This window comes from Lygodium microphyllum, chromosome 1, assembly GCF_053477565.2.
Source record: "Lygodium microphyllum isolate KBCC chromosome 1, Lygodium_microphyllum_v1.1.10, whole genome shotgun sequence".
NCBI classification, from domain to species: Eukaryota; Viridiplantae; Streptophyta; class Polypodiopsida; order Schizaeales; family Lygodiaceae; genus Lygodium; species Lygodium microphyllum.
The window spans coordinates 151,380,503-151,392,744 of NC_141135.1; the positions used below are offsets into that span (position 1 = coordinate 151,380,503).

Below are 12,242 nucleotides of genomic sequence, written 5' to 3' on the forward strand. Positions count from 1 at the left end.
TGCGAGCTTGAACGTGGTGAAGGAAGATACTGAGACTCCGATAGAAGCCATTGAAAGCCTTCAAGTTGGCTTCGTAAAACATGATCACATGGACATTCCAAGAGCGTTGCAGCATCCGAGAAGGAAAAAGAAGAAAGGAGCGATCTAGAAAGACTAGACTTGCGTGATCGTTTGACTGCGGACTGAGTACGTGATGTTAATAAGGAATCAAACCTATATAAGCTGCTGATCAGAGCTTGAATTAGAGCCTGATTGCACTTGTGTTGTACGTCTATTTCTGATCAGAGCTTGAATGAGAGCCTAATTCCACTTGGATTATAAGAGCCTGGTCACGCTTGAAGTGCGGCCCAGTTGCGCTTAGATTAGAGCCTCATTATCAAATTTACACTTGAAGTGGAGCCTGACTGCACTCCAATTAGTATTCTAGGCTGGTGGCCGCGGTCAATCATCGGGATTTGCACAAGGCACGTAATTCGATGGGTCGTGTACGCTTTTGGTCCCAGTCAAACAAAGGAATTAGAGCCTCGCATTTCCGAATTCGTGAGCGCTAAATTCGTAATTTTTAAAAAACACAAGGTCTCTCAACGAGTCATCTTGACTCACGTAGCCCCACGTGCGTCTGCAAATGGTCCACGTAATTTCACGTGTTAAGAAAGTCATGCAGACTCCACGTACACACGACTCACGAGAACGATCATGATTCATGATGGGCATACGCTAGGCATGATAATACGAGAGATCACTACTACTAGTGATGTGGTTTGCATGATGAGACTGATCGAGAGCAGACGATTGCTATGGCTGCGCGGCGATCCGAAATGCAGTAAATTGATGAGCACTGCTATAGTCGTTTCCGACTAAAATACCCAATATAATTAACCCTCTAAATCGGAATTGGATGTCATCTACATACACTTATAATAATCTCGGATTCTTGAACGTGCTGAAGCTAATTAAGCATGATCTTCATGAAACAAGCGCTACGCCCACCATTATCGCGAAAGCCAATCCTCCGATGAGCGTAATTTATGATGATGTTCCCGATATAATCATACTATACAAATTTACATGATCATATCCGCCTGGCAGCTAATAAACGATCATGGGGAGCCTTAGCTATGTAAGGCATAAATAGCAAGCAAGCAATCAAGAATCGAACGTAGGCGATCGATATCGATCATCAGCTCTGCATAGATCAAGATTGCTGTTCGAGGGTGCTGGCTGATCATTATATCAGCTATTGTACTCTTATCTATCGAGAATATATAAGGAGAATTTGCGACCTCTGAAGTTTCTTATACAATGGAAGGTTCAGCTGGAACTTCGCCGTCTCGTTACTCTGAAGATAGTATCAATGGCCATTACAAACATCACCGGAGGCTTCCACAGAAGACCGCATGCATTAATGTCCAAACGTCCACTCAAACTACGACTTCTATGGCCGGTAGCGATCAACGGTTAATTAATAGCGATGCCGATGCCGATGCCGATCATGGACGCCCCACCAAGCGGCACTGCTGTGTCATGTGCCTCGATCATGGTGAGCAGCCGCAACGCCATACAATAGATTGGATTCCATCCTGTAGTTCTGTCTCGGGGACATCATATTCAGCATCAGCGACAACAATGACAACAACGATATCGACTAAGACGTCATGTTTTGCTGGAAAGGTACTTAATTATATCCATGTGAACATGCTCGTTTTAATTATAAGCGCACAGCGCCTGATCCCTTATAAGTTCCACATGCAATATTCACAGATCAACCACGGTTTTGGAGGTACCCATCGACTTCAAAATAGCATTACTTATGCGCACGGTACTTTCAGTAATAATGATGATTGTGCCAGTGACCCCAACCTTGGAAATGCTTCCTTCATCGGCAATAGCAACGCTACGATGACCGATCAAAAGGTCAGTAATCAGCTTCTCCTCGTACCTGTATCGTTAATGTGATCATTAATCATTGTATAATTTGGAACCTGCATGAAAGAATTGAATTTTTAATCGACGGAACTCTACTTACTTTCTAGGTGGATGCACTTGAGGATCGCTTAACCATACTCCAACACCTTCTGCCCCGAGGGACAGAGGTATTCATCGGTACTCATGTGCTATATAAATTCATTGTTTCCTCATACTCATCATCTGATCATCTGACTTGACGTTTGTTACCATTGATTGTCTCTTTAATATCACTACAGTTGGACAAGGATGAAGTGTTAAAAAATGTGGTCGAATATGTCAGGGATCTTGAGAGGGAAATTCAGGTAAAACACATATAACCAGCTGGAGTTAATCAGACTATATTTGCTTGCCTTTTTCTTTTTTGGTGATCAATGGATGATCAAGATCAATAGCGATGTGTATTTATAACTTTAAAGACAACAAAAGAAACGGAACTTAACGTTAGCATTTATAATGAAGAGTTTCTGATTACTTAGAGCAGCGAACTGATGCAACCTCATGGCCATGCCCTTGCAAAAAACTAATCGGAACACAAAGCACTTTTACCACATTGCATCGGTAGGGCAGTTCGATCACATAATATTACAGTACCAGAGAACTGCTGTTTTATTAACAATAGAGTTTTCGTTTGGCAGGCTGCGTTCAGGCTGCAGGGCATCTCTAGTATCGACACATCGGACATGTCCGGCTCCCCCTTGATCTGTACTTATAATGAGATCAAGTCGAATGAGGCGGATGGCGATCACATTGATAGTATAACTAGTGTTAAGCCGGCTAGGCTATACTCAGGTACTGCGCCAGATGATCAGGAGAGGGACAGCTACAGCTATAATAGTGATGTGGGTGGTGCTTTGCAAAGAAAAGGACTATGCATAGTGCCGCTTTCCCATCTACTACTAACAGAGGCTTGCCTACTCCATGTATATACGAATTGATCACATTGCTCTAGTAGCGTATCCGGGACTAATTTCAATACTATGATTCATGCCAAGTTGAATGTTGTCATGATCTTCTACAATTATGATATATAGATGAACATCTAGTACTGCAGGAGGTTAATGAGTAGTTATACGTCCGTTAAACAGTAATTTTGTTTCCGAGTGTCTCATTTAATAAAAACTTGGTGCTAATAATTCATGCCATCTCGATCATCTGTAATTCCATCCGATATCATATTGCTCAGCCCATTTAGGTGAAGCAGTCGCTTTTGGATTCATTACCCTTGGCTCAAATATGCATAGTCGCATTTGGTCCAGCGTGTCAAATTATAGTAGACTTATCTCGAGAATAATTTTCTCTATATATTCACTTTTGTTCAAAATATTATGCATCAGCTTTCCAAATATTTTGATTGGGCTTCATTCCAATCTCTGCACCCTCAAGGGTATGACTAGCATTACAGAGCCTCTGAATTGCAAGATTTGAAAGCGTGACCCGCAGCCAATATTGCCCAATGCCCAGACAATTGTCGTGCCAACTGATCGCGCCGCTGCCGTTGTAACGTCATGTATGATGTAGTGAAGGGGAGGGGTAAGTCTATCCAAGGAATAAACAACAAGTATAAAACGATCGTGAGAGGAAAAGGCGCCAAACATCCAAGATGTAAAATCTTTGATTAAAGAGCAACGGAAGTTTGATGCTCCAATTTTCAAAGAACAAAACTTCTCATCAGCTAAGAATTGATTGAGACTCCTAATCATTGTTGATCAAAATCAGGTAGCAACCATTGATTCTAATATATAATACGCTGTTCTCAAATTTAATGTAACTTGCTTTTGAATACTAGTATGTAGAGTCCACTAAACGACAAATATTTGTCTTATACTCCTGGTTAGTTCTCATGTCAATTTTTTAATGCCTAAGTAATAAATGGACATTAATTTGAATTCCTGTACAATTCTTGCACAAAAATGGTCAAGTTGGAAAAAAACACTAGAAATGGATGTCTATAGCAATAGCCAAGTGTTCATGTCAAGCGCTTGCCTTCCCTCCCTCTCCTCTCCCCCCCTTCCCAATTATGGACCTTCATGGGACTTCAAGTCATAACCTGTTATGAGGCACAAAATGACATATCGAAAAGGCATACAAGATATATCAATAAATAACCCTTTGTACTCATGATATCAAAAGATATAACATTGAGGCACATCTTAGGTCTACACCCTCATGATGCCACACATGTGAGGGTTTACCATTGAGTATAGGGAATCACATGTAGAGTGAAAACCAAGAAGAGCTCAGAGTCACTACTACTCCATAAATAGGTGTTTTTGGCTCCAATATTGCCATGGTATAGTTACAAAGCCCATACCCTTACACTCACCCGCACTTAATGAATTGCTATCCTCAACAATCTAAGGGTGGTTTTCTTGACTCATTGTAGGGTCTTAACACAGCTCATGCTATCAAGCTAGTTAGTGTCTGCCGGCAGACTCATTAGCGGGGTCTTAACATAGCCTTTTCTATCAAGCTAGATAGTGTCTGCCGCACTATGACTTGGGGGTCTTAACACATCTTATTCTATCAAGCTGGCCAAAGTCTACCTATCTAGGCTTAGTTCTTTTTATTATTTTGCATTCCAGTCCACCTTTGAGTCAAGTACATTTGTGTAGTGGAGTCTTCATAGTCCTAACTTGATATGGCTTGGCACTTCTAACTTTGCATGCCAAACTTTGTAGGTAGGATCCCAAGTTGTCACGTTGTTGGGGTTCGGGCGTGGTGGTGCGGTTGTAGCCATGTTATGCCATGCCTTAAGGGAGGCAATCCATTGAGTTTCTCAATAGATTGTTTCTCCCTTTCTTCATGCCATCGCCTTGGGCCTTTGGGACTTGGGTCTCTTGGTTAGTTTGCCAAGATGCTTTATCCTTATCACCAATTCAAGAACTTGGATTGTTTTCCTTGGCCTCTTTGTTGGATCTTTCTTGCTTGGCTTGAACCTAGATAAACCAGTTGGTTCAGCTTGCCTTCTTGCATGGAAGGTGCGATCTTAGTGCATGGCACCTCTTTGGCTCTTCTTAGCCTCGTTTGGAGTTAAAGTTCTTGGGGGGGGAATGAACTAAGTCATCACACTTAGCTTGGAATTTGGGTTGCAGAAGTAGAGGTATCATTGAAGTTCTTGGGTTGACACCTATATCAGCTTGCCTTCTTGCATGGAAGGTGCGATCTTAGTGCATGGCACCTCTTTGGCTCTTCTTAGCCTCGTTTGGAGTTAAAGTTCTTGGGGGGGGAATGAACTAAGTCATCACACTTAGCTTGGAATTTGGGTTGCAGAAGTAGAGGTATCATTGAAGTTCTTGGGTTGACACCTATATTTGGAGTGCTTGGTGTGTCATGGATCCATAGGATCGGGATGATAACCCCTTGCACTACTTGCAGCCTCTTGAATGCCGAGATCTTAATCTTTATGAGAATTGAGTATGGTCCCAATGGGTCCATAGTCCAAAGACATTCACCTTAAGAGTGAGTTGGAGGGTTCTCCAAGACTCAACTAGCAAGGTTTTCTTCCATGGCATCAAGTTACCTTGATCCGACTACATTGTGAGCACTCATGCTCTCCCTTGATTGAGGCTTCATCCTTTGACTCATTCTATCCAAGCTCATAAGGGATTGACTCTTTGGACTCAAAGGTGTGCTAGTGATTCCATTGCTAAATTGCACTTGGTCCCTACTTTGATTTGAGTTGGCTAGGATGGGATATGGCCTTGGGAGGGGCCTTGGATTGAAAGCTTGGCTTGCTTCCTCCTTAGCCACCATGAGTTTCACTTGGGGGGTTTTGGAGGCATCTTCATTCTTATCTCTCGTCTTGGCTCTAGTGGCCTGCCTCCATTTCTTGGCATTTGGTTTTGCCTTCTTCTTCATCTCATTCTCCTCATTCTCTACCTTTCCTTCTTCTTTTCGGCCTACTTCACCTAGGTCTATCTTTTGTTGCTCTTCTTTCTTCTTGTTCTTGCCAAAGTATAAGTCATCTTCTACAAAAATGGTCAAGTTGGAAAAAAACACTAGAAATGGATGTCTATAGTAGTAGCCAAGTGTTCATGTAAAGTACCTGTCTGCGCCCCCCCCCCCCCCCCTGTAAGGGCTTTGTAGCTATACCATGCCGTTGCTACCGATTGCACCTATATAGGGAGTAGTAGTGACTCAAAGCCCTGCCTTGTTTCCACTCTACGTGTGATTCCCTATACCCAGTGGTGAACCCTCTTATGTGCGGCGTCACGAGGGTGTAGTCCTGGGATGTGTCTATGTTGTCCCGCTTTTGGATTGAATAATACAAGAGTATACCTTGAGCTCATATCGTGTTACCTTTCTGTGCCGTGTTGAGTGCGTAACGAGTGCAGGTTTATCACACTTGGTATCAGAGCAACTCTTGCTCGGAGTGAAGGAGTGCTCACGGAAGCAGGAGGAAAGATCCAGTGCCCCGAAGAGATCGAAGTCGTAACGACCCACAGCGCGACGCCCCACGTCGGGTCGCCCCACGTCGTAACGCCCCACGTCGCGTCGACCCACGTCGCGTCGCCTCACGTCGCGTCGTCCCACGTCGCGACGCCCCCCCGACGCGTCGCCCCGGCGTGACGCCCCAACCTCAACGTCCCACCGTCTGAAGACGTGACGCGGCTTCCCCGCGGCACGACCCACACCACCACCAGCAAAACGCGGCTTCCCCGCATCGACACCACCACCAACCACATGGAGGAAGAAAGGGAGAACGTCACCCTCCCGACATTAGAGGAGAGGAAGAAGAGTAGGGGACAAGAATGGAGAGTGGCCCAAGAGGAGAAGGTGGCCGGACTAGAAAGACAAATAGATGGTATGTCAGGCATGCTAGAATCAATATGGAGGAACATGCAGATGAAAGAGGAAGAGGAAGAAAGGAGAAAGAAACTAGAAGTAGAGCAGGGCTATAGAGAATGGGTGAGTCAACAACAAGAAGAGGAGAGGAGACACCGAATGCAAGAGGAGATGGATAGAACAGGTAGAGAGGAGTCATCTAGGAGGGCGCAAGATACAAGGAAGGAGAAGGAGAAAGTAGTAGAATTAGGAAGCAAAAAGAAAGACAAGAAGAAGGAGAAGAAGCACCATCGCAAAGAAGAGGAAGATAGCAGTAGTTCGGAAGATGACTATGGAAAATTCAAGATGCCCCAACCCGCCAAGTACAAGGGAGAGAGAGATGGGTTAGTTCTGAAGAAATGGATCGCAGAAGTGGATAGGTACTTAAAGTATTCAAGAATCACTGAAGACAAGAAGGCGGAAGTGGCAGCCATTTACTTGGAGGAGGACGGTGCCAGTTGGTACCTGTTGGAACAGGAGCAGGGCCACACAATCTGTTCATGGGAAGAACTCCAGGAAGAACTGAGGGACTACTTTATTCCAAAGCTGGAGAAATTCAAAGTAAGAGATGAATGGAGGAACCTCAAGCAAGCACAGGGGAAGATGAAAGAGTATGTCAGCAAATATAGGCAAATCATGCTGCAGCTACCAAACATGGATACCGACACTAAGCTACATGGATTTTTGTTTGGAATGCAAGAATGGGCTAGAAGAGATGTGGAGAGACAGGAGCCAACAAGCTTAGCAGAAGCCATGAGAATGGCCAAACGACTGGTGGACCTGGAAGGCAGAAGAACAGCACAAGGAAATCAAAACAGGTTCAACAACAACTTTAACAACACCTTCAACAACAACAACTCCTGGAACCAAAGGCCCAATGCTCCTAGAGGGGCATTCACAGATACGAGGAGTCAAAACACCACTAACACCACGGCCGTATCCCAAACAGCATTAGTACCAAGAGGAGCAGCAGGGAGATGGGGAAACAATCACTACAGGCCAACCCCCAGCACATCATATGGACCCGCAGGATCAAACACATCATGGTGGAGACCCCCAGGCCCTTCCACTGGCATCAGATGCTTCAAATGCGGGGGCCCACACTACCAAAACAGATGCCCAATAGAAGACACAGCTTCATCGAGTGGATCAAGGGTGAATGCAGCTTGTGCATATGGAGGAGAAGAACCACAACCACCACGTATCCAGGAAATTCCAAATGGGAGTGAAGAGAGCATAGACCACCCAAGGGTAGGGTCAGTTAGTGCCCGACCCCAATGCATGGCAGCCAGAGTAGCGGCAGTCCACCATCTATACATCAAAGGTCGAATGGGCGAAGGAAACCAACCAATCATGGTGGACACAGGAGCAACCCACAACTTCATGACACCACAGTGTGCAGCCAAGCATGGATTGAAACTATCCAAAGCCCCATAAGGATTAACAGTAACATTCGCACAAGGAGAAGCCAAGGAAGTAAAACAAGTCTTTGCAGTCCAAGTGGAAGCCGACAAGTGGAAAGCAAAACTCAACTTCTTAGTAATCCCCATGGATGATTTTGAAGTGATATTAGGCTTAGAATTCTATGACAAGTATGTCATTGCAATGTTTGGAAAGGGTGTGAATGAAATGATGCTAGATATGCAAGGAGAAGGCGTCAGAGTACCATGCGAAAGAATGCAGCTACCTGGTAGGACCCCAATCAAGGTACAAATGAAGGAGAACAAGCCAGGAGTATCATGCCAAATAGTAAAACCAGCTGCAAACCAACCAAAGGGCCAGACCCAAAAAGCACCGGTCCAAGGGACCGTCATCAGGCCACGTATTATGACATGCAGTGCAAAGCAAGTCGAGAAATCAGTCAAACAAGGAGATATGGTCTATCTGTGTATGATCCGGCCAATAGAAGAAGAAGATTGCAAGAAACCCAAACAACAGAAGAAGAACACAGAAGTGGCAGAAATACTTGAAGAATTCAAAGATGTAATGCCAGCCGAACTACCCAAAGGTCTGCCACCCAGACGAGATGTGGATCACAAGATTGAGTTGATTTCAGGGTCGTCTCCACCGGCCCGAGCTCCCTATCGCATGAACCACACTGAGCTCATGGAATTGAAGAAGCAACTACATGAACTAGAAGAACAAGGATTCATCCGCCCTAGCAAATCCCCCTTTGGTGCCCCAGTGTTGTTTGTAAAGAAGAAGGATGGGGGACTTAGACTCTGTGTAGATTATAGGGCTCTTAACAAGATCACCATAAAAAACAAATACCCTATGCCTCTAGTGGAAGACCTATTAGATAGACTGCATGGGGCCAAGCACTTTAGTCGGATTGACCTTAGATCAGGATACCACCAAATCCGAATAGCCGAAGAAGATATCCCAAAGACAGCCTTCCGCACCCGATATGGGAGTTTTGAATGGTTAGTATTAGGATTCGGCCTAAGCAATGGGCCAGGCACATTTTGTGGCCTCATGGATGGAATTTTTAGACCGGAGATAGATATCTTTGTCATTATCTACATAGATGACCTCCTAGTCTACAGCAAGACCTTAGAAGAGCACAAGCAACACTTACGCCAAGTTTTTGAGAAACTGAGGCAACATCAGTTATACGCCAAGCCGGAAAAGTGTGAATTCGCAGTGAAAGAATTGGAGTTCCTAGGCTTTATTGTAGGAGCAGATGGAATCAAAGTGGACCCTAAGAAAGTAGAAGCTGTCCAAAAATGGCCTGTACTGAAAACTGTAAGAGAAGTGCGGGAGTTCCTGGGCTTCACAGTATTTTGTCGAAGATTCATCAAAGATTACAGCCTCATCACTGCCCCCCTCTCCCACCTCACCAAAGAAGACCACTCGTTTACATGGGGGAACGCGCAACAGGAAGCTTTTGAGCAGATGAAGAAGTGCATGAGCCAAACTCCCGTCCTAAGGGTACCGAACTTCACCAAACCCTTTGAAATCTCTACAGATGCATCTGACTATGGCATAGGGGGTGTACTAGTCCAAGAGGGGCACCCCATCGCATATGAGTCAAAGAAATTTACTGATGCTGAAACAAGGTGGAGCACACATGAGAAGGAAATGTTGGCAGTCATCCACTACCTTAGAAAATGGAAGCACTATGTTCAAGACAAGCATACAATAGTCTTCACCGACAATATCTCCCTCAAATACTTCCAATCCCAACCCAAGTTATCAGCAAAGCAAGCCCGTTGGCTAGACTTCCTAGCCGAATTTGACCTGGAAATTAAGCACAAGCCTGGCTCGACCAACAAAATAGCAGATGCCTTGAGCCGGAAAGCAGACTTAAAAGCTGTCAGTGTGGTCAGCAGCAACTTCATAGAACTCGTCAAAGAGGCCCTAGAGCAAGACAAAGAAATGCACAAGATAATCAAAGATGTGGAAGTAGAGAAGACCCCACACGGAATGTACACCTTAGAGGAAGGTATCCTCTTTTTAGGCAAGAGATTGTATATCCCCAACAATGTGGAATTGAAGAAACTCATACTACATGAAATACATGATGGCAAGATTGGAGGCCACAAAGGGCAAAGCAAAACCTTGGAGGCCCTCAGGAAGCAGTTCTTCTGGCCAAACATGAAGGAAGAAGTAATAGACTACATCAAAACTTGCCCCACTTGCCAGATGGTCAAAGCACCACGATCAAAACCAGCAGGTCTACTACAGCCATTATCAGTACCCAGCCGCCCGTGGGACGTCATCAGCATGGACTTCATTGTGGAACTACCTGAGTCCCATGGGTACACAATCATCTTTGTAGTGGTGGACTATTTTTCCAAACAAGCCCACTTCATCCCAGCCAAACCACCACTAAACGCCAAGGAGGTAGCACGCCTCTTCTTCACACATGTATTCAAACTTCATGGCTTACCGCTGGCGATTGTATCAGATAGAGATGGAAGATTCATGAGCGACATGTGGAAGGAACTCTTCAAGACTCTGGAAACACAATTGAGATTCTCATCATCCTTCCACCCAGAGACAGATGGACAGACAGAACGAGTCAACCAAGGCATCGAAGATTATCTCCGAAGCTATGCCCGAGTAGACCAGAAAGATTGGGCATTGTACCTTGATGTTTTGGAGTTCCACTATAATAGCTCCATACACTCGGCAACCGGGTATACTCCCTTTGAGTTAGCAACATGAAAAGAAGTCATAACACCATTGGCCTTAGCATCCGGAGCGGCCAAAGCAGAAGATCAAGATGCCGAAGAATTTTTGAAGAAGTGGAGAGACCGCAATGCAGCAGCTAAACAAAGCCTAGAGCAGAGCAAGATCACCATGACAGAGCAAGCAAACAAAAAGAGAAAGGCTGTACTATTCGCCAAAGGAGACATGGTCCTAGTGAGCTCTAAGAATATGTCACTTCCCAAAAACATGACCCCCAAATTCAATCACCGTTACTATGGACCCTACCGCATCACCCAAGTGCTGAACGAAGTCACCTACAAGCTGGACCTGCCAGATAGTGTTTGTGTTCATAATGCATTTCATGCTCGTCTTCTGCGCAGGTTCTATCCCGACAACCAATGGGGACGGCACGTACCAATGCTCCATTCCAACGGTCCCTTCGAAGTAGAAGCCTTCCTCCGACGCCGGGAACAAAGAGGCTTCCCCGAATACCTCACCAAGTGGCGTGGGCGTCCACTCAAGGAGGCCACTTGGATCTCAGAAGCGGAGGCCCGCGAACGCGGAAAGGATGCCTTCGCCCTTTGGCTCGAGGAGAACCCCCCAGCTCCTTCCAACGACCCTTGAGCCTTCCCAGTACTTCAACAATAATGCGGTTCTCAAGCATAGACCCAAACGTGCCCCACTCCTCAAATGTAATCGAGTCGAGGGTGGACCCGCATGGTAGCAACAATCTAAAAAAGACAACTCCAAATAAATAAGAAGCCCCAATGTCCTAGTGCGGCAGACACTGGCCAGTCTGATAGCATAGACTGTGTTAAGACCCCGCGGTCCTTTAGACCGGCAGACACTGACCAGCTTGATAGAAAAAGCTGCGTTAAGACCCCGGATGAGTCAAATAACAAACGCTACCCTTAAATTGCTGAGGTCAGCAATCCAGTAAGCGGGGGTGAGTGTAAGGGCTTTGTAGCTATACCATGCCGTTGCTACCGATTGCACCTATATAGGGAGTAGTAGTGACTCAAAGCCCTGCCTTGTTTCCACTCTACGTGTGATTCCCTATACCCAGTGGTGAACCCTCTTATGTGCGGCGTCACGAGGGTGTAGTCCTGGGATGTGTCTATGTTGTCCTGCTTTTGGATTGAATAATACAAGAGTATACCTTGAGCTCATATCGTGTTACCTTTCTGTGCCGTGTTGAGTGCGTAACGAGTGCAGGTTTATCACACCCCCCCCCCCCCCCCCCCCGCAACACACACACACACACACACAAGGATCTATTTTACACCATGGGAAAA

General features: G+C 45.3%; 1 protein-coding gene across 1 annotated transcript; it reads left to right on the forward strand.

The window, feature by feature from the left end:
• Nucleotides 1–1,142: 1,142 nt before the first annotated feature.
• Nucleotides 1,143–3,033, forward strand: LOC148041828 (uncharacterized). Its single transcript, XM_087688766.1, has 5 exons — nt 1,143–1,671; nt 1,762–1,914; nt 2,034–2,093; nt 2,205–2,270; nt 2,604–3,033. Exons 1-5 carry the CDS (start codon nt 1,303–1,305, stop codon nt 2,901–2,903), a joined length of 948 nt encoding a protein of 315 aa, XP_087544892.1. The 5' UTR covers nt 1,143–1,302; the 3' UTR covers nt 2,904–3,033.
• Nucleotides 3,034–12,242: the final 9,209 nt, after the last annotated feature.